Source organism: Mercenaria mercenaria, chromosome 13 (assembly GCF_021730395.1).
Source record: "Mercenaria mercenaria strain notata chromosome 13, MADL_Memer_1, whole genome shotgun sequence".
In the NCBI taxonomy this organism is placed as follows: Eukaryota; Metazoa; Mollusca; class Bivalvia; order Venerida; family Veneridae; genus Mercenaria; species Mercenaria mercenaria.
In genome coordinates, this window is record NC_069373.1 from 68806727 (window position 1) to 68829413 (window position 22687).

General features: G+C 35.0%; 1 protein-coding gene across 7 annotated transcripts in view; it reads left to right on the top strand.

The window, feature by feature from the left end:
• LOC123528669 (muscle M-line assembly protein unc-89-like) overlaps nt 1-22687 on the top strand; it is a 76378-nt gene that overhangs the window by 39422 nt on the left and 14269 nt on the right. For 4 of the 7 annotated variants that reach the window (XM_053522185.1, XM_053522190.1, XM_053522187.1 and 1 more), the window contains 12 exons: nt 259-300; nt 1561-1608; nt 2013-2078; nt 2876-2926; nt 6252-6329; nt 7062-7433; nt 10002-10061; nt 13542-13862; nt 15635-15679; nt 16753-16803; nt 19798-19842; nt 22368-22463. In XM_053522185.1, the coding sequence (XP_053378160.1) occupies nt 259-300; nt 1561-1608; nt 2013-2078; nt 2876-2926; nt 6252-6329; nt 7062-7433; nt 10002-10061; nt 13542-13862; nt 15635-15679; nt 16753-16803; nt 19798-19842; nt 22368-22463 (1275 nt within the window). The remainder of the gene's footprint in view (nt 1-258; nt 301-1560; nt 1609-2012; nt 2079-2875; nt 2927-6251; nt 6330-7061; nt 7434-10001; nt 10062-13541; nt 13863-15634; nt 15680-16752; nt 16804-19797; nt 19843-22367; nt 22464-22687) is intronic. The other 3 variants (XM_053522189.1, XM_053522188.1, XM_045308564.2) reach the window with 3 other exon arrangements.

Below are 22687 nucleotides of genomic sequence, written 5' to 3' on the forward strand. Positions count from 1 at the left end.
AATTTCGCCTATCTCATATACAGGAATTCTAGCGTACGCCTTTAAAGAGAGAATAAATATAATGTTATCACAATGTTTTAAACAGACAGTAAATGTTACGTTATCATAGGTTATTAAATGATGAGTAAATGTAATGTTATCATATTGTATTAAACAGAGAAAAGTAATGACATGTGAGTAGAGTTAACTTTTAATAAAGTATTTACAATCTTTGATTGGTATGTACATGGTTGCAAGAATGGTTTTGGTATTTTTCAGGATTTTCTTGAAGAAGAATTACCCAAGTATCGTATACTTAAGGTATTACTTTTTTATTTTGCTTATATTTTACAAAAGTAGTAGCATTAACTAGTACTGTTGCCTGACAATTAGCAAAACAAAACTCGCAATAAACAACCAAACCTACAGTATATGGCAATATATAGTAAAGCCATTAAGCTTGATGTATATAGTCCTAGTTATAGTGGGCAGCTAGCATAGAACGATGGTCCAGTATCAGTTGTCTATTGGCAACAATTTACATAAACATCTCCGTAACTACAAGTCAGAATTACGACCAACTTGGTATCATCCGGGCATGGATGTCTCTCAAGTTTATTCAGATGGTCTTGCTTGACTATATTTAGAAGCTGCCAAAGCTAAAAATTGAAAAGCCTTTAAACAATTATTTCTCATGATAGATCAAACTTAATTTATAGCAGTCTAAGACTTACAGATTTTTCTCAAGTTTTTTTAAAACTGTTTGGGCTTGAATGCACTTAGGTGCCCCCAGAGCTAAGGTATAATTTGAAGAAGAAAAAACGACTTTACACAACGTGCCTAATGGATACTCATCAAAGTTAGTCAGAAATATGGTCACAGGTCAGGGTCCACCGGAGACAAGTGACTTTGTCCTAATTTTGCCTCTTGTTTTGAAATATTATTTAACACACAACTTGTAGACATGATGAAAGAGTTACTGAATATCATTTTTCTTTGAAGTCAATTTGAGGAGGAATGACTGAAAATATCTTACTCATTCTAGCACATTTTGGCATTGGATAGAAGTTGCAACTTGGTCAAAGGTCATAAAACTGAAATTGGAGACCAGTCTCAAAATATAATGTTGCCATTGGTCAGTTTCAAAAGTGGGATCAGGAACAACCAATCAGATTGTAGGGTTTTAGACTGGTCTCCAAACTAAAGTTTATAGAACTGTACCCATAACTACTGTGAACTAATGTGTTAATTTTTTGAGTGTGAGATTTTCGTGGTTTTGTCCAAAATAGCCATTTACTAGAGATTTGAATTCATGAATTTCAACTTTTGAAGATTTAGAATTTTACTGTTTCATTAGGATTTACTTTTATGGATTGATGCAGCCATAAAATCCACAAAAAAGTGTCCATGAATGCTGTCACAGTATTTTATGAAGTCAGGCAGACTACAAATGTGTTTTTCATTGAATTCTGAAACTCTTTAAGAATGAAATTAATGTTAATTATAATTAAAAAAAAGAACAGATTAGAATTGCCAGTGCATAAATTAGCAGGCATTTGCAGTATTCTCTTGTCTTCTCAGGACAATCAAGGAAATCAGGCTGGCTTATCAAGATACCAGATATTGAAGGTAAAATTCAGATACGGAAAAATTACATTTACTATTACTATCTTTTGGAGAGTTAAATATTTAAAGCTTTAAATATTTGAAGATTTTTTATGTTAAAGTCTTCCAGTGCAAGAATGGATTTACGAAGAGAATTTAAAAGAAATACCGATACTAGACTTTATTTAGTTATCTAAATTATAGGTCGCTATTCAGATCAGATGTTAAATGTTCATTATCCATTTAGTAATGTACCCAAGAAAGAGATGTTTTGTTCGAAACCTTGGAATTTTAGTCTGATTTCTTAATGATTTCATTGTATTAAATAAATCGGAAACCCATTTTAAGGTTCTTAATCTACGAGTTTACAGAGTTTCATGTACTTCTATTAGTTGCTTGAAAATCTTATTGTGCTTTTCAACTCTTAGGTACGATTGTTGAAGTTCCAAGCTACTAAAGGCAGGGGAAGACCACCAGGTCCTAACAAGTTAAAGGTAATTATCTCCCCTGTAAAGACATCATTAACATACATTGTACTTTTTGATACACGTATATCCTCAGTTTAAAGGCGCTTTACATAGTTCAAAGGCAGCAACTCAGGGCGCTAAATTCATCCTCAAATAGTACAGACACAGAGCAGTCTGATAGAGGATAGAGCGAAAGCCCTCAGAACAGATAGAAAGAGAAATCCTTTTTAAGTACAGGCATGTCTTGCTAACTTAGCCTAGTTCTTTGCGAATAAGCAGACTGGTTCGTTAATGTGCCGGAGTAAAGCACCAATAAATGCAAAGCTGTCTTTCCTGGGAAGAACCAGTACTTGCCGCTTAGTTAGGTAGGAGACACTCAAGAGCATCTCATAAATTTCCATTGCCTTGACCTGGATTTCATGTTAGTAGGTAGTAGCTATTATATTTTCATATGAGCGCTGCTGTGTGAAAACAAGTGTTAGGGGTTTGTGACCAGCAGAAATCCTGATCTTTGCACATCCACACCGCTCGTTTATCCCCACATCCATGCTGGTCTTTTATCAGTTTCAGCACTTGTATGCACCTGATAAGTGAACAGTGAGGATTTAGGTCAGACTGCACGAATGTTCAGGTTGATCTAGATTCATACTGGTCGCAAACCCTAACATTCGTTTTAGTACAGCAGAGCTCTTATGTGGTAAGAGCTGAAGTTACGTAATGCAAGTTTCATTTAGGTAAAATAATTTCTATGACAATGAAAGAATAAAAAAAACATGTAGTTTTGCCAAGGATATTGTACACAGTCAATAAATATGATTTTACAGATTGCTGGGGCAAAGAGAGGAAGAGGTCGTCCTAGAAAAGATGAAATGCAGGTACACATTTTAATCTTTATATATACATGTTGTTGGCTTTCCCTATAGTAATGCTTTTATTAGAAATTTAGACTTTAACTTTGTTGTAAAGAGCATGCTTATCTTAGACTTGAGTAGTACCTTAACCAGAATTTTAAATTTGTCTTTGGGCAGATGCAAAACAATGGTGTTTCACAGTACCCAAATCCCCTTTCCGTGAAACCACACCTCTCCCCTCCCTAAAATGTTTTTTTAATTGTCAGTTTCTTGCTCTTTTTGTTCAATGGGGACAATTTTTCCAGTTTTAATTTTTTAACAGGTAATATGAAAGTTTACTTAGTCTTGCGTTGTTAACAAGTAATATAATACCATACACTGACAGTAAATGGGGGCACCTGTGTCCTGCAGATGCACTACATGTGCTGCACAAAATTTTTCACCTATAATTGCTATATCATATAATAAAAGATGAAAAATTTTGTCTGGCACATATGGGCAACACCTGTAGTTCTTAAGAAAGCTTTTGAATTTGTCATTTTTTCTCTATACCTGATAATATTGTAAAATTTGAAAATTGGTATAATACATTATTTTAAAGAACTCCGAGGGTGGTTATAAGAACTTAGATTTTCAAAATTTGAAAAAAAAAAGTTTTTTAGAGGGGTATATACCATTTTTTATCTTCTATTTATGTTTGACACCAATTTTCAAAAAAAAAAAAAAATCAATTTTGACTGTGTAAATGGATTATAATACAGCATTCAGGATATCTTAGCATATAAGCAATATTTCCTAATAAAAATTGTTTTTGAACATGAAATTGACATTATTAGATATACAGTTGATACTCTGTATCTCGAATTCCAAGAAACTCAAAATAATATTTTTACACATTTTCGGGACGGGACTTGAAAAAGTCTTTGAGATAGTTGGAATTTTGAGACTCAAAAGAGTTTCAGCTGTATTGTAGAATCAAGAAAATCATACTTCCACTTTTAGAGACATTCAGAATGATGTATAATTTATATAAAGATTTTACAAAATAAAGCTGCAGATCACTGAATACTCTCTCATAGATTAGGTGGATCAAAAAGGAGGTAGTTTGGGTTTTGAATTTCTGTATTCTGAATTGCTAAAGTTTATTCATAAAATGTGTGGTATTTAATTGAAATAATGACAAAGAAATTACAAGGTGAATGTTTATTGCTGAATCGCACAAGATCACCCGTGGGAAATGCAGATGTTGTGCTGAATACACACACTTTTCATATGAATATTGATAGAAAATTCTCAATGAAAACATAACAGGAAATCCAAACTTGTTGACATATTATAAAAGACTTTTTCCGGATGTCTCATTTTAGAATTGTTTTTCAAGGTGCAAGAAAGTTTATCCTAGAGTTTATTCTGTGCAGAGTTGTGTGTATAAATTAAAGCAGGTAGCAATGCATACCTGCCAGGACTTCCAAGTAGTTCTTCAATGTTGGCAGTAAGAGCTTGCCTCTCAAAATTCAGAAAGAAAACACAGAATTTCACAAATTTCAGAATATACCTCACCAAATCATTTCTGAAGTCTTCTAAAAACTGGTTCATGTTCTACTTTAAATTAAAAAAAGTTGACATTTGATTTCTGAAACATGGCAGGTATGGATTCTAACTATTGTAAACACATTAAAACTATCACTAGCTAACATTTCATCACATAGTTTTTTGCACATATATTTATCCATATCCTTTGTATAATGGGAGAAATTGTTAAAAGTTAGCTTAAATTGTGTATGTGTGTTTCTTGGTTACTGGAAAGTGTTTAAAGGCACTCATCCACAGATGGAGTAAAAAAATTCTGTATTATTTGATCACAGTTTGGCTTTAGATTATAGACCTTTAAATGAAGTTTGCTGCATAATTTTGTTTGTTGTTTCGGCATTCATTGAATGTTAATGTCGCTTTACGAGCGCATTTATTTCCATTACAATTAGAGAATGCTAGAATCAGACACAGGGAATAAGTAAATGAACTGAAAGTGCATTACGTTATTAATTATATAAGATTCATACAATTTTAAAGGGACATCCTACAGATGTACTTCAGAATCACATTTTTGTCAAGCCCGCTTGCGGAAGCAAAGACATAGTTGTCCAAATAGCTGTTCGATGTATGTGCGTTCATGCATGCATCCATGCATGCATGCGTCCGTCAAGATTTGTTTGTCCGGACCGTAACTTTGACATGCATGGAGCAATCTTGTTTATATTTGGCGTGAATGTTGACCTCAGTGAGAAGGAGTGTCTTGCGCAAACCTCAGGTTCCTATCTTAAAAGTCAAGATCACATGTTGCCCATGGGCATTAAATGTCTATTATAAAAAAGTTATTAATCAATATTGAAATATTTAGGCCAATATTTGACGTGTGTAATGATTATAAAGTACACATAAATGTATACAGTTTGCTTCTGTAGAAAGCCTTACTACAAATTGTACAGACTAAATAAATGTTTCTAAAAAAAGGAGACTGCCTTAGTTAATAGAATTTCTTGTTGAGACAATCAGTGAAAATTAGTCCCAATAAGTAACAGTAAAATTCCCTTCATTTTATGTTCATTGGTCAAAATCCAGGAGTTTATTTCCATATATCCTCACAAAATAGCCATTTTTGACCAAATCAGCAAAATTTCCTGTGCACCAAATTAAAGGATTTCTCAGTATATTTGGAGATGTTCCCTTTAGAATATTGTGTTAATTTGATATTTAACCAAAATAATGAATGAGTGCCTTTAAACTGGGTAAGAACACTGGAATTATGTCTCCCACACCACTTTGTGGTGGGAGACATATTGATTTACTCCTGTCTGTCTGTGTGTGTGTGTCCAGCCATTTGTCACAAATCTTGACACTCTAAGTCAAACATTTCTCATCCGATCTTCACCAAACTTGAACAAAATGTGTTTGCAAATAAGTCCTCAGCCAAGTTCGATAACTAGCCAAATCAGCCCAGGCACTTCAGAATTATGGCTCTTGAATTACCGATAGGCCGCTTACTCCAAAACTTACCGATAGATTGCTTACTCCAAAACTTACTCCAAAACTTACGCCAAAACTATCAAAGGTATTTTTTCTGTGAGTAAACAATATATAAAGATAGACTTACTATTCAGATGATTAGCCAGACATGCGCTTTTCTCAAAAGCAGCTCTAGTTTCCTTTTGTGTGAGGGAGAAACTTGCAGAGTGAATAACAACTGAATTGATTGGACCACAAGTATGGATATGGCAAAAGAATCACTAGAGATAGAATATTTTTGGGGATGTAACATTTATTTATAGAATAAATGTTTGTAATATTTCAGAAAAGAACATTGAAGGTAAGCCTGGAGCGCCTCAGTGATCTTCATATTGACAGCAGGAGCCGAAGTGTGAGTTTTACGGTGTGTGTTTCAGGATGTATTGTTTATAAATGTTCTCTTTCATGCAAGAGATAGAAACAATGGCTGAGAGCACTTTGTTTTCACCTGGTCTATCTACTCTATAAACCTTGTCCACTATATTACTGCAGAGCAAAAACCAATCATCATAAGATTTTTTTTTTTTTGTTAAAGCTGGTTTTGCAGTAAATTGTCCTTTCTTGAGTAACAGCTTACTTATTTTGGATATTTTTCAGGGTCTCATTTTGGACAATTATGCCGAAAATATGAATTTATTTAACAGTGAACTGTTATTTCTCATTTAATTTTGCAATGTTTACTTTCAGTCTTTCAACAAGGATGGCTAATTGAACCATGTCAAAAAGTTTTGAAATACTTTAAATTCTAACATATTTCAATTTTGACAGTGTCTGCCCTCCATAGATTGAACTGTTTATACTTGAAAAATTTAAACAGGTTATGTTAAAAAGTTTCTTTGATTTCTGCATATCTAAGTCTTGGTACAAGATACTAAAAGGACATGTTTGCTCTCTTTGAATTTGAACATTGATTTGAACCCTTGCACTACAGTGCCATTGACCCCATGCCTCTGTTTCATTGTGTAGAAGTTGCTAGTAACTTGCAGAGGACTGGTAATTGCTGGATAGAAGTTGTTGAACATAGTTATTTGGTTAATGAACAACCTTTGTGTATTTAAGAACTGTTGAAAAATGGTGTTCTATTGATATCGTACAGGTCAAAGGTCTCAAAAAGCAAGGTCAAGCATACCTGTTGTCTCAATATAATGGTCTCAAAAGAAAAAGAGGCCGACCAAGGAAAGTCAGAGTAGAAACAGATACAAAAGCTGCCTGTGGGATAAGTAGTGCTAGTCTGGAAACGTCACAGGAACAGTCACTGGAACCGTCACTGGAACCGTCATTGGACCCATCATTGGAACCGTCATTGGACCCATCATTGGACCAATCATTGGAACCGTCATTGGAACCGTCATTGGACCCATCATTGGACCAGTCATTGGAACCGTCATTGGACCCATCAAATATAAAGTCAGAGAGTCTGTCTGAGTGTGAAGAATCAAAGCAGTCATTGCTGGATTCAGATATTGAGGTAAGAAGCTTGAAGTTGTTGGGTTTAAGCTCACCTGAGCACAAGGTGCTTGGGGTGAGCTATTGTGATTGCTCACTGTCTGTCGTCATCTGTTGACTGTCAGTTTGTCTGTCTGTCCTTCCACATTTTTCTTCAGATGACATATCTTTTGAAAATACTGGTAAGATTTGCACCAAACTTGGTCTGTAGCATCCTGGCATGGTTCTCTATCAAGTTTAAAGAGCTGAAAATAGAAGTACCTTAAAACACCATTTTCTCTTGGGCTGTTTGATGACTCTTCATCAAACTTTGTGTGTAGCATCATTAATAGGTCTTCCCTTTATTTTGTACAAATGGGGGGCGCCTTGCCCCTTTTATGGGCCATTGGAGCTAAATAATAGAATAACATTTAAACAACTTCTTCTCATGAACTGCATTGAATTGTTCAAATGGGGGCCGCTAGAAGAAAAATTAGAAATATCTTTTCATATATGGCTTGATGGATCTCCACCAAACTTAGTAGAATTATCATGGTACGGTCCTCTTCCAAATTTGATTAAATGTGGGCACCCAAGCCCACTTTTAGGGGCCACTAGAACTTGATACCCTCAGCTTACCCCAGTTGTCTGTGTGTATTTAAAAGACCTAAGAAGCATGTAGTGTTGGAATTGTTTGTCATTTGTCACATAATTTATGTAATCAACTCCAGCTGCCTCTCAGACTTTTCACACCTGGAGCACATTATGGTCCTCACTGTCTAGCCTGTTTGAACTTTGAAATTCTGATGAGGGATCTAGGGCCATCATGACTTTCTTGTTTTATTATGCTACAATGGTTAATGGCAGTATATGCACTTCTCTCTTGACTTAACATTGAATCACCTTCTCTGTTTAATACTGACCTAAGAATCACCTTTTCTATTTAGGACAAGGCTCAGTATAAAAGGAATGGCTCCACCCACAAAATGTCAGTCATTGCAAATTCAAAAACCATTCAGACATCTCTGAGTTTTTGACATTTTTTTCCAAATAACTCAAATAAGAGTGAAAATTATTAAATATATTTTGCCTTATCAATTCTCTAAAGTTCTAATCTATTTAAAAATAGTAAATCAAAGGTGTACAATTACATCCATAGGAGTTATTTTGATTTCAAAATAACAAAAAATTGAAAATTTGACAGTTGATATTTGAAATCTGAACTCTGACATTGGTCATGTGATAAAGCAGAGCAGTCAGCAGGAAAATGTAAACACACAGGTCATGTCAGGTAACAAGGCTCAAGTTGTTCTCAATAGTGATTTATCACACTGGCTACTTTACTGATAATCTTGCAGTTCCAGTGATATTTCATATAGTCAGTGGTAATTATAAATTATGTAAAAAAGGGATGAATGACACTTATCTATTAATCTGTCATTAAACAGATTCATATAAATATGTATGCTACTATTGATTTTTTGATAAATTATAATTCAAATTTGTTACTGTACTTCCTACTAATGTTTACTGTATTGTATTATTATACATTTCACAATTCCAGATCAAAGACTGTTAACAAGTTTTATTAAAGCAAATCGACAATACAATTGCCTTCAAATCACAAAATGTGATCAAGTTAAATCTAATAGTATGTACCAATTAAATCCATATTATAACATATTTCACTATAGAAAGTCCTGAAAGTGATTCTTTGTACACTACAACTAAAAAGCCTTGATGATTTAATAGTGCCTGTTTAGAATTCAACTGTTACACAATGAGTTTAAAGTAACACAATTCACTTATGTATTTTCCATTTTTCTTCAATCAACTAAATTCTAGCAGTAAATTATGATTACTTCCTCTGAACTTATGTACATGTGCAGCTGACCACCAGGGATCAAATACTTAAAGCCCTGCTCCCGTCCTACTTTTTAACCTTGAATTGTCAATGAAAAAGCATGAAAATCCTGCCTACGAACAGTAACACCTGTCAAAATAGAGTCTATTTTATATAAAATTCTATATGAAATACCTGTGGTTTTGCGTGCAAAATTGAGGCACATGGCCGTTAACTGTTACCTATTGTAATCATGGGTTGCATACACACAAAAGAATTTGAATAGCCGCGGAGCAGGCCTTTAACTGATTCACCTGGATGGAACAAACTGACCCTTTCTTGACCTGACTCACATTAACTTATTTTTAGGAAGCTCCTCCTACAAGTTGGGTGTAGGGCCTACACCTGACTGGCCTTTAATATTGAAAAATACCTTGATTACTGATAAATTGGCTGTTTCACTGGGAAATGAGTTTGTGGATTTCAAAAAGATAAAATGAATCAAATCTTTTCAGTTTTGTTGGGAATTGATTTTGCTGAATGAAGCAAGCACTGAAATTAGTTCCATATTATATAATAATGATTTTACACACAGTATGTAAGGTCTAAGTTGCTTATGTAATTTTGAGTGTTGAATGTGAATCTGCACTGTGTTATGATAGAAATTACAAAACGTTTGTTTTGGAAAATTGCATTTATTTGTTGTGTCCATTTGATTCATCAAGCATAACATTTCTGTTGCTAACCTTGATTTTTTATGACTTTCAGTCCAAAAAAGAGAAGAAGAAGAAGAAAAAGAAAAGACGTAGGAGTGATTCAATTTCAAGGGTAATTTTGATTGTCTTATTCACCCCTTCTAGATGAAATGTTTTTCATTTCTAAAATTTGTTAACTAGTAAGTTTGCTTGCACTTTTTCCTTTGTAAAATAATTTTAAAACTGAGGGGGCTTCCATGGCTGAGCGGGTTAGGTCACTGACATCAAATCACTTGTCCCTCACCAATGCGGGTTTGAGCCTTTCTTTGGGCATCGAATTCTTCATATGAGGAAGCCATCCAGCTGGCTTACAGAATGTCATTGGTTCTACCCAGGTGTCTTCTCCTGCCTGAAATGATGCAGGGAGGGGCATCTGGGATCTCCGTTCACCATAAAAAGTTGGAAAGTTTCAAATGACCTATAATTTTGTCAGCGTGATGTTAAACCAAACAAAAATTTCAAGCTGTTCTGAGATTTTATATATAATATGTATGCAATTTTTTATGCAGGGCAACAGCTGTGACTATTAAACAGTTCAAGATTTATGTTACAGATGTCTACACTTTCACATAAGGTTAATTTGCGTTCATTTTCAGATAAATTATTCTTAGGCAGTAATAAAAAATCTTTTTGACTCTTTTTGTTAGAAGTGATGTTTGGGATATTTAGTAGGTAAAAATTCTGTCTCAAGGTTTGAATTTGCTTTGATAGGAGATATGATGTTGAAATTCATAAACTAACACAGTTTTGTCAAAACATGTTTCGCTTTAATAAGCTTCTTCAGTTGACAATAACATACACTTTGATATGAGAGAAATTTTTTATGCATTTAATTAAGAAATAATAAACACTGTTACAGTAATAGTTTCATGTTTTAGAATTATTCTGTATCATGTATAACTGATTCAGAGTGTTTAAATATATTTAAACATGATTCTGCTATATATTATTTCCAGTTTTAATATGTAATCTAATAATGTCAATGTTGTTGTGAAAAGTTTTCATATTAGAATGTTCAAGATAATTTATTGACCTTTGTTTTATTTTTGAGCAAAACTAGTTTTACAGTCAGTTGAAAGAACTAAATTTGAGATGTTCAACATCTTAAAAGTGTTTCTTACAAAACTTAGGTGTTTTAGCCAATTGTTAGGTATATTTTACTTGTATATTTTTACTTTGCTTTTTCAGTTGCATTTCTTTGCAACAAATGATTGACAGTCAAACTTAGTTCGCTTAAACTTGTCTGGACAGGCAAAATTTGTTCGAGTTATCAGTAGTTTGAGCCATCGAACAATATATATTATACAGAAGTCATCTATTTTATACTTGAAGTCATCTATTTTTGTTTTATGAAAAATGGTTTTTGATGTCTTGTTAGTCATATATGCACATGTATGTGTATATGTGAATAAGGGAAGTTTTGAATAGGCAATAATTTTATAACTTCTTGAAACAACTCCTATACTGGTTTCCCAGTAGTTTCCGGACCGAAATCGTTATTTTTTGCCAGTAACTTTCAAACAAAACATAGTAGAAACATAAAATTTTCACAGAAAAAAGCTAGGTTCTCGTTTAACACCATGCAGAATTAGTATTACACATGCGTTCATAACACAAATGTAGATGAGGCCTCAAACGGGACAATTAATTCCATTAATATCTTAGTTAGTCTGAGTAGTTTTCCGGACCTTTCATTATAACAGTTGTAACCTTTCTGTAAAAGCAAACTGTTCCGATTTCGTTATATATATTCAAAATTAAAACATAATTCTAAGGCGTGATGATGATTTGAAAAGTATATTTCAAGAATTTAACAAATACTAGATTTATAATACGCTCATTACAGTTACGTCTAATTACGTTTGAATGATGTTTGCAACGTCACGCTAAAATGACGGGACGTATTTAGCGGACTGGTAATATTACAAAAAAGAAATTAAGAACTTTTAATATAATTAAATTTTTTTTAATTGTTTTTTTAAAGAAAAAGACCGGTCTCAAAATTGGTAGTCTAACGTCCTGAACACTCGGGCATGGACAATGCTGCTAAACATTTGATTGATAGACGGTATCGTAGGTAAATCCCTGTCTATTTTTGATTCTTATTTTTTCAATCGATAATTTAATGCCGTAGTATAGTGAATAGGTCGACTTTTTCTGACTTTCATTATTTTATTTTATTACTATCGGATTGCTTTTACTGTATCGTCTGTAAATGGGAGCATCAATTGACTGATGTTTACCTTCAAGGGATCTCAATTTCTGCGCATGTGCACTGTAACTGGAATTCCCCTGTAGTTGACAATCTCATGTGTAAACATTACATCGAAGTAAGTTAAAACAACCGGGATATTCAAATAATAAATAAGTTCGGTAATGGTAGGTTTTCGCTGCTATGTAAAGGCAACAAAGGTCTAGATGATCTGATATTGTTACCCAAATGCTTTACGAAGTCTATACAGCACGAAATATAAAAGGTCCGGAAAACTACTTGGGTCCGGAAACTACTGGGAAACCAGTATGGTATGAATTTGGTAATAAAGGGCACACCGACCTTTTGGATCAATTTCTAGTTATCCCCCACCGATGAAATCGGGAGGGGGGTATTGAAATGGCATTGTCCGTCCATCAGTCCGTCCGTCCGCAGCCATTTCTCAGTAACTACTTGGTAGAATTTCATGAAACTTGAAATAAACATGAACCAACATACTGCGATGATGCCCGTCAAGTTTTTTTTTTGATTGGTCAATTTCCCTCAGAGTTATTGCCCTTGATTTAATAAAAAATGTCCGTCTGCAGCCATTGCTCAGTAACTAACAGGTAGAATTTCATCAAATTTGAAATAGACATGAACCAAGATACTGCGCTGATGCCCATCAAGTTTTTTTTTGATAGGTCAATTTCCCTCAGAGTTATTGCCCTTGATTTAATGAAAAATGTCCGTCTGCTGCCATTTCTCAGTAACTAGCAGGTAGAATTTCATCAAACTTGAAGTAGATATGAACCAAGATACTGCGACGATGCCCTTCAAGTTTTTTTTCGATTGGTCAATTTTCCATATAGTTATTGCACTTTAATTGTTTAAAAATCCACAGATCTGTACATAACAAACCAACCAATTGGAAGAATTTCATTAAACTTCTTCCATTCTTTTCCATGAACATTTATTATAAACATGTGATGTTGTGTACCTACACCTGGTCACCACCTTACCTTGGTCACCCCCCCCCCCCTCAACCGCCCCCCCCCCCCCACCCCAATTTTTTTTTTTTTCATTTTTCGTTTTCTATCAATATTCATAACCAACATGTAAACTGTTGTATCCTCACCCCACCCCCCAACCCCCACCCCCCATCCAAACAAACCATTCATTTTCTTTTAATTTGATTTTGACTAATGAAATTATTTGCTTCTTGGTAACATTCTTAACTTTTTGCTGGATATATTTTTTTGCGGTTCCTCAACTCTGACCCTTTCGGCGGGGGATTCCAATTCATCGAATTTGCTTGTTTTGTTTAGATGTAGTAAGTTTTATCTCAGTTTTGTCTTTCAGATGACCAGTGTATCAGTAAGTGTACAAAGGTTGGAGAATGTATTTGACCTGGAATTATTACAAGATACTAAAAGTATCAAAATAAAGGAAGATCACGAAGACATGTATGAAAAACAAGAGAGCATAGATGTATGTGAAAGACAAGAGGCTGAAGACATCGGCATAAAGCAAGATATAGAGGACTTTAGTGTGAAGGAAGAGGTTGATCCCGAGACAGATGAAGAGATTGTGGAAAGTCACATGACAGATATCCAGACTGAAGCGGATCTTCTGACTGATACACAAAACTACTATCTTAACCAGGAGGTTGTTTCCCCTACGGCATGTGATGTTTTTATATTGTGATTACTTGTGTAGAAAGCTTGTTGTAGTATATTTCAACTGCTATTTCTTATTTGTAGATGTAGGTTACAGGCTTGGGGTTATGGGGCATTATGTCTTTTTGCAAAGAGGTTAATAATATCTGTCATGTATTTACGAATCAGATAGAAATATCCGTTATAGGGGCACCTGCGCATTGGGCGCGATAACGAGGCTTGCACTGTTCTTGGTCTGCACTGTTCGCTATTCAGTCAGTAAATTTTCAAACAACACCCCTTTGAATAATAAGTGGTGCTGCCCAGATTGAATGATGGACCAGTCCATTTTAGAAATTTAGCAGGGTAAAGGTTAAATGATGATCTTAACAGGATATGGAATAAATCTTAACGGTCATAGATCAACATGTTGCGCTGATAAGTCCAATGTATATAAATATATTGCTTAAATGTTAATTTGGTTGCCTCGAACTATCAATGACTCGAACAAATTTTGGGTCAGCCGAGTGAGTTCAAGCAAACAAAGTTGGACTATACTTTTTGCTTGTAGAGAACTTGCTACCTTTATTGCGTGTAATTAGTTTGTAGTGTACTTACTTGTACTTTGATACCTCGGTAGTAATTGTGATGTGTTTTTGTTTGCTTACTTACAGAAAACTTGTTAGGTACCTCTGTATCTAGGTGGTTAAGGTTGCTGACTTTGATCACTTGCCCCTCATGCTTTGGGTTTGAAATGTTGCTTTGAGTGTAGACTTCTTTTCATTTGTGGAAGCCATCCAGCTGGCTGAAGGAAGTTTGGTGGCTCTAGCCAAGTCTTCCTCCACTACTGGAAAGTCACCATATGACCTATATGACCTACTGTTGTGTAGGCGTGATATCCAGCAAAAAAGGAGTAATAATCCCAGCCTGTTGCCAAATGGCATAATTCATGTTGTTCTTTTGTTACCACCAGATCTAACAGATTTATAGTATGTTTGTAGATGCCCCATGGCATGTGTTGTTTTATATGATACTAACATAGATAGCTTATGTTTTATACTTGAGATGTAAGTAACTTGTGTTTTTAGTCCCCTGCTGGTGGAATACTGGAGGGGACTATAGGAATGCCCTCTGTCCGTCAGTCCATCTGTCTGTCCACAAAGCTGGATCCTGCAATTACTCAGAAAGTATTCAAATTAGTAAAACTTGGTGTGTGAATAGAGGGCAATATGCAGATAATGCACGTACATGAGTTATGCTTGTAGGTCAAAGTTCAAGGTCACTATTGAAGGTCAAGTAAAAATTGTTTCTGCTCCGTAACTTTTATATGCATTGATGTGTTATGGTATCACACAAATGTTCCCCCATGATGAGTGAATAACTGTTAATTGCACTGAAGGATTTTTTATTACTACACAGAAATGTTCCCTATGGTAAGACTATGTGTCGCTCACATGACCCATGGTTGTCGGTCAAGGGGACTATTGAAGGTCAAGTAAAATTGTCTCGGCTCCATAACTTTTATGTGCATTGGGTTTTATACCGATAGGGGACTTCTTTATTGCCACTTGTTCACTTTTTTTAAAACGAGCTTCTTACTTAGCAATCAGTGTGATGTTAAATTCTTTTATCAAAAAGCTTTTACTTACTGTATTTACTCACTATTTTTGTAAATGAGTTAAATTACAGATAGGCATAAAAGTACAGTTTTGCTGATAAACATTTTTAGTTTGATTTCTACTTGATATGTACCTTGTGATGAAAATGTTCAGATGAAAATGTTGTTTTTGTTTTCAGCTGGCACCAACAAAAAGGGGAAGACCACCAAAACATGATCATATTGTGAGTAAATGGATGACTTAAATTTTATCCAGTTATTGAAAATAACTATGCCTGTATTTTTTTGTACTTTCTCTTTGGTTCCTATTTTTGGTAGATATAGCTTTTTCACAGCTTTTGTCATTTTAAAATAATAACCTTAACCTTTAGCCTGCTGGCGGCAAGTGATTCTGCCTTTGCGGCCAGTGCAGACCAAGATCAGCCTGCATATCTGTGCAGTCTGATCATGGTCTGCACTGTTCGCTATTCAGTCAGAAAATTTTCAGTGAACACCCATGATATTGCCCAGATTGAGTGATGGACCAGTCTAGTTTAGAAATTTAGCGGACTAAAGGTTAAAGGTAGACTAGCCAGCAGACTGATAATAAATACTTTGTCACAAAATTTAAACTTTTATGATTTTTTCCTTTATTCTATGTAATAGTGACATGCCAGTCTATTTCAGAGATATTCTCAGACAACTGATTGTATTATAGTCATGTTACTGATGCAGTGATAGATTTAGTCAGGTCAGAATTGAAGCAAAACAGTTGAAATATAAGTAATAGGTTTTAGGAAAGCATCTTACCCCCATTTTACCCAAAATTGTTTATGTTCTTTCGTGCTGTCTCTCTCCCTCTCTCTTTGTTATTACTAAATGGATTAATTTGAACTTACAATAGTTATTCCATATCATCAGTCACATCTTATGACACAAGGTTCATCACTATGGCAGAAATATTCCATGAATTATGCCCCTTTAACACTTAGAAAATCTGGTAAACATATGATGCACTTTCACCCTAACAATTTTTTAAAACCAAATGGATTTGATTCGGACTGGTGTGCCTCAATATCATCTGCATTGGGGGTATTAATCACTCCTGTGATAGCTCTCAGGTATTCCCTATGTCACTGTCAAGAATTAAAATAATCATAAGCACTGTCTTGTCTGACTGCTGTTGTAAATGTTGGTTTTGGACGATATATATTAGACCTTGGTCTTAATTTACCAGGTTTGAACATCTCTCTGTCAGTAAATTACATACTAAGAGATGTTTTTAGCAATATCTGTAATGGTATTTGTGTTTTTACAGAAATTTGAGAAGAAAAAGATAGGAAGATCTCCTAAAGAAGCCAGTAGTACAGTATGTATGAAGTTCTATCATATAACTACTCAGAAATTTATTTAACTACAACACCCTTAGCATTCAAAAACTTTGAAGGGGATGTTGTGTATTTTTCACTTTTAAGTAAATTTTTGAAGCATATCCAGGGTCCATATTCATCAGTGCTTTTAAGTCTGAAACTTCTAAATACTGAAATTTCTTTTTGCTTTTTTTTTTAGCTCACCTGTCACATAGTGACAAGGTGAGCTTTTGTGATCACGCAGCGTCCGTCGTCCGTCGTCTGTCCGTCCGTGCGTTAGTCCGTCCGTCAGTCCGTCCGTAAACTTTTGCTTGTGACCACTCTAAAGGTCACATTTTTTGTGGGATCTTTATGAAAGTTGGTCAGAATGTTCATCTTGATGATATCTAGGTTAAGTTCGAAAGTGGGTCACGTGCCATCAAAAACTAGGTCAGTAGGTCTAAAAATAGAAAAACCTTGTGACCTCTCTAGAGGCCATATATTTCACAAAATCTTAATGAAAATTGGTCAGAATGTTCATCTTGATGATATCTAGGTCAAGTTCGAAACTGGGTCACGTGCCATCAAAAACTAGGTCAATAGGTCTAAAAATAGAAAAACCTTGTGACCTCTCTAGAGGCCATATATTACACAAGATCTTCATGAAAATTGGTCAGAACATTCACCTTGATGATATCTAGATCAAGTTGGAAACTGGGTCACGTGCCTTCAAAAACTAGGTCACTAGATCTAAAAATAGAAAAACCTTGTGACCTCTCTAGATGCCATATATTTCATGAGATCTTCATGAAAATTGGTCAGAATGTTCACCTTGATGATATTTAGGTCAAGTTTGAAAGTGGGTCACGTGCCATCAAAAACTAGGTCAGTAGGTCAAATAAAAGAAAAACCTTGTGACATCTCTAGAGGCCATATTTTTCATGGGATCTGTATGAAAATTGGTCAGAATGTTCATCTTGATGATATCTAGGTCAAGTTCGAAAGTGGGTCACGTGCCGTTAAAAACTAGGTCAGTAGGTCAAATAATAGAAAAACCTTGTGACCTCTCTAAAGGCCATATTTTTCATGGGATCTGTATGAAAGTTGGTCTGAATGTTCATCTTGATGATATCTAGGTCAAGTTCGAAACAGGGTCATGTGCGGTCAAAAACTAGGTCAGTAGGTCTAAAAATAGAAAAACCTTGTGACCTCTCTAGAGGCCATACTTATGAATGGATCTCCATAAAAATTGGTCAGAATGTTCATCTTGATGATATGTAGGTCAAGTTTAAAAGTGGGTCATGTGCCTTCAAAAAGTAGGTCAGTAGGTCAAATAATGAAAAAAACGTGACCTCTCTAGAGGCCATATTTTTCATGGGATCTGTATGAAAGTTGGTCTGAATGTTAATCTTGATGATGTATAGGTCAAGTTTGAAACTGGGTCAACTGCGATCAAAAACTAGGTCAGTAGGTCTTGAAATAGAAAAACCTTGTGACCTCTCTAGAGGCCATACCCTTGAATGGATCTTCATGAAAATTGGTCAGAGTGTTCACCTTGATGATATCTAGGTCAAGTTTGAAACTGGGTCACGTGCCTTAAAAAACTAGGTCAGTAGGTCAAATAATAAAAAGACCTTGTGACCTCTTTAGAGGCCATACCTTTCATGGGATCTGTATGAAAGTTGATCTGAATGTTCATCTTGATGATATCTTGGTCAAGTTTGAAACTGGGTCAACTGCGGTCAAAAACTAGGTCAGTAGGTCTAAAATTATTAAAATCTTTTGACCTCTCTAGAGGCCATATTTTTCAATGGATCTTCATGAAAATTGATCTGAATGTTCACCTTGATGATATCTAGGTCAGTTTCAAAACTTGGTCACGTGCGATCAAAAACTAGGCCAGTAGATATAAAAATAGAAAAACCTTATGACCTCTCTAAAGGCCATATTTTTCACGAGATCTTCATGAAAATTTGTGAGAATGTTCACCTTGAGGATATCTAGGTAAAGTTCAAAACAGGGTCACGTATCTTCGAAAACTAGGTCCATAGGTCAAATAATAGAAAAACCTTGTGACCTCTCTAGAGACCATATTTTTCAATGGATCTTCATGAAAATTGGTCAGAATTTTTATCTTGATAATATCTAGGTCAAGTTCAAAACTGGGTCACATGAGCTCAAAAACTAGGTCACTATGTCAAATAATAGAAAAAACGACGTCATTCTCAAAACTGGATCATGTGGGAAGAGGTGAGCGATTCAGGACCATCATGGTCCTCTTGTTTGTCTTAAATCTTGAATGATTTTAATAAAACTTACCCAGTATATAGTATTTGCAACAACAAAAGGAAATACAAAGTTTCAGTAATATACATGAATAAAAAAGAAAATCAGGGTAACTTTTAATCTTTAAGAGATTTGTAGTCCATGTCTAAATTTCAGACATAAGGAATACTGATGAATACGGGCTCAAGCGTTATACCAAGAAATCTATTAAATGATTTTGACAGCATTAGATGTATTACTAAAAATAACAAATGTGAATTAAAAAAAAAGTTCTGCTTCATATGGTGAAGTTGGTAGTGTCTTACAGAGGTCAGATTTAGTTCCAGTAAACTTTCAGATATGATTTATGAAGTGACTTTTAATGGTATCATAACAGAAAGAAGTTGTTAATAAACTTGAAATTTTATTATCAAAATTAAAAAAAAAACATTTTGATTGGTACACATTTGATACTGACTATACCTTATATGAAACAATTGGGTGTATTTGATTACCATAGAAATACTTCGATAAAATATACATTCTGTTTGTTTAACGTTGATTGTTAGAGACAGCTGGGCTCCGAAATGCATTTATGTTAAACTGTCTAGTTGAGTAGTGCACCCATGTTTTGGTGTTCCCTTTTTATGGCTATAAGAAAATTAAAGAAGTCACAGAGGCAGATGTTTCAGTGTGCCTCAGTGTAGCTCTGTCATTCACCCTTTTATTTTTTCTCTTAACTGTTTTAGAAGAGAGGAAGGGGACGACCTAGAAAACATCCAGAACAAACACAAGTAAGAATGATCTTTCAAACAAAAGGGTTATATTATATATGGTTGTAAAGGCTGTTGAATGATTGACACAAATATATTTGAATTTTTATGGTTTGAATGATTGTCTTACCAGTCATTTTGAATAAATGAGCAGTCATATTGCTGATCTGTGTGCTGTTGAGAAACATCATTTGAAGTTAATATGATATTCCAAGCATTTTCAGGGATTTTCCCTTATTTTGATGCAAATGTTCCCATAGGCACTTATTACACAGTAACATTGCTGGTGGACTATTTTTAGCTCACCTGTCACAAAGTGACAAGGTGAGCTTTTGTGATCGCGCGGTGTCCGTCGTCCGTCCGTGCGTGCGTCCGTGCGTGCGTCCGTAAACTTTTGCTTGTGACCACTCTAGAGGTCACATTTTTCATGGGATCTTTATGAACGTTGGTCAGAATGTTCATCTTGATGATATCTAGGTCAAGTTCGAAACTGGGTCACGTGCGGTCAAAAACAAGGTCAGTAGGTCTAAAAATAGAAAAACCTTGTGACCTCTCTAGAGGCCATATATTTCAAAAGATCTTCATGAAAATTGGTCAGAATGTTCAACTTGATGATATCTAGGTCAAGTTCGAAACTGGGTCATGTGCCTTCAAAAACTAGGTCAATAGATCTAAAAATAGAAAAACCTTGTGACCTCTCTAGAGGCCATATATTTCATAAGATCTTCATGAAAGTTGGTCAGAACGTTCATCTTGATGAAAGCTAGGTCAAGTTTGAAACTGGGCCACGTGCCTTCAAAAACTAGGTCAGTAGGTCAAATAATAGAAAAACCTTGTGACCTCTCTAAAGGCCATATTTTTCATGGGATCTGTATGAAAGTTGGTCTGAATGTTTATCTTGATGATATCTAGGTCAAGTTCGAAACTGGGTCACGTGCAGTCAAAAACTAGGTCAGTAGGTCTAAAAATAGAAAAACCTTGTGACCTCTCTAGAGGCCATATATTTCACAAGATGTTCATGAAAATTGGTCAGAATGTTCACCTTGATGATATCTAAGTCAAGATTGAAACTGGGTCACGTGCGGTCAAAAACTAGGTCAATAGGTCTAAAAATAGAAAAACCTTGTGACCTCTCTAGAGGCCATATATTTCATAAGATCTTCATGAAAATTGGTCAGAATGTTCATCTTGATGATATCTAGGTCAGGTTCGAAACTGGGTCACGAGCCTTCAAAAACTAGGTCAGTAGGTCAAATAATAGAAAAACCTGGTGACCTCTCTAAAGGCCATATTTTTCATGGGATCTGTATGAAAGTTGGTCTGAATGTTCATCTTGATGATATCTAGGCCAAGTTCGAAACTGGGTCACGTTCGGTCAAAAACTAGGTCAGTAGGTCTGAAAATAGAAAAACCATGTGACCTCTCTAGAGGCCATATATTTCATGAGATCTTCATGAAAATTGGTCAGAATGTTCACCTTGATGATATCTAGGTCAAGTTCGAAAGTGGGTCATGTGCCTTCAAAAACTAGGTCAGTAGGTCAAATAATAGAAAAACCTTTTGACCTCTCTACAGGCCATATTTTTCATGGGATCTGTATGAAAGTAGGTCTGAATGTTCATCTTGATGATATCTAGGTCAAGTTCGAAAGTGGATCACGTGCCTTCAAAAACTAGGTCAGTAGGTCAAATAATAGAAAAACCTTGTGACCTCTCTAAAGGCCTTTTTTTTATGGGATCTGTATGAAAGTTGGTCTGAATGGTCATCTTGATGATATCTAGGTCAAGTTCGAAACAGGGTCAAGTGCAGTCAAAAACTAGGTCAGTAGGTCTAAAAATAGAAAAACCTTGTGACCTCTCTAGAGGCCATACTTTTCAATGGATCTTCATGAAAATTGATCTGAATGTTCACCTTGATGATATCTAGGTCAGTTTCGAAACTGGGTCAAGTGCGGTCAAAAACTACGCCAGTAGGTATAAATTTAGAAAAACCTTGTGACCTCTCTAGAGGCCATATTTTTCATGAGATCTTCATGAAAATTAGTGAGAATGTTCACCTTGATGATATCTAGATAAAGTTCAAAACAGGGTCACATACCTTCGAAATCTAGGTCAATAGGTCAAATAATAGAAAAACCTTGTGACCTCTCTAGAGACCATATTTTTCAATGGATCTTCATGAAAATTGGTCAGAATTTTTATCTTGATAATATCTAGGTCAAGTTCAAAACTGGGTCACATGAGCTCAAAAACTAGGTCACTATGTCAAATAATAGAAAAAACGTCTTACTCAAAACTGGGTCATGTTGGAAGAGGTGAGCGATTCAGGACCATCATGGTCCTCTTGTTCATGTATTGTATGGTAGTGTTAATCCATACAATTATATCCCTACCACAAAGAAAATTCCTATCAATTATATCGGGGACATAAAATATATTCATTATTCGTGATTTTATCTTCAAATTTTTAAATACACAATTTTTAAGCCTCTGTGAAATATTTATACTTGTAGTGTATTTCAAAACCTTTGTCTTGCTCAATTACAGGTGGTTGTCAGCGATTCAGTCACACCATATATGGGCTACCCAGAAAAACAAAGGGGTGTGGGCAGAGGACGTGGAAGACCCAGGGGTTCCTCTATGGTATGTACATTATAAAATTGAGAAAAGTTACTGAATTAAATTGTTTTCACCTGAATTATTATGCTTCTAAGAATTATGAAGTGTTCACATGGATATTGAAAAATTCTTGAATTTTATGCTTATCCTTGTTAAATTGACTTAAACCCTAAAGAAGTAAAATACAATTTGTATTAAGAGACTAGTCAAGGGTAGGGCAAAAAGTGGTCTTTAAAGACAAATGGTCT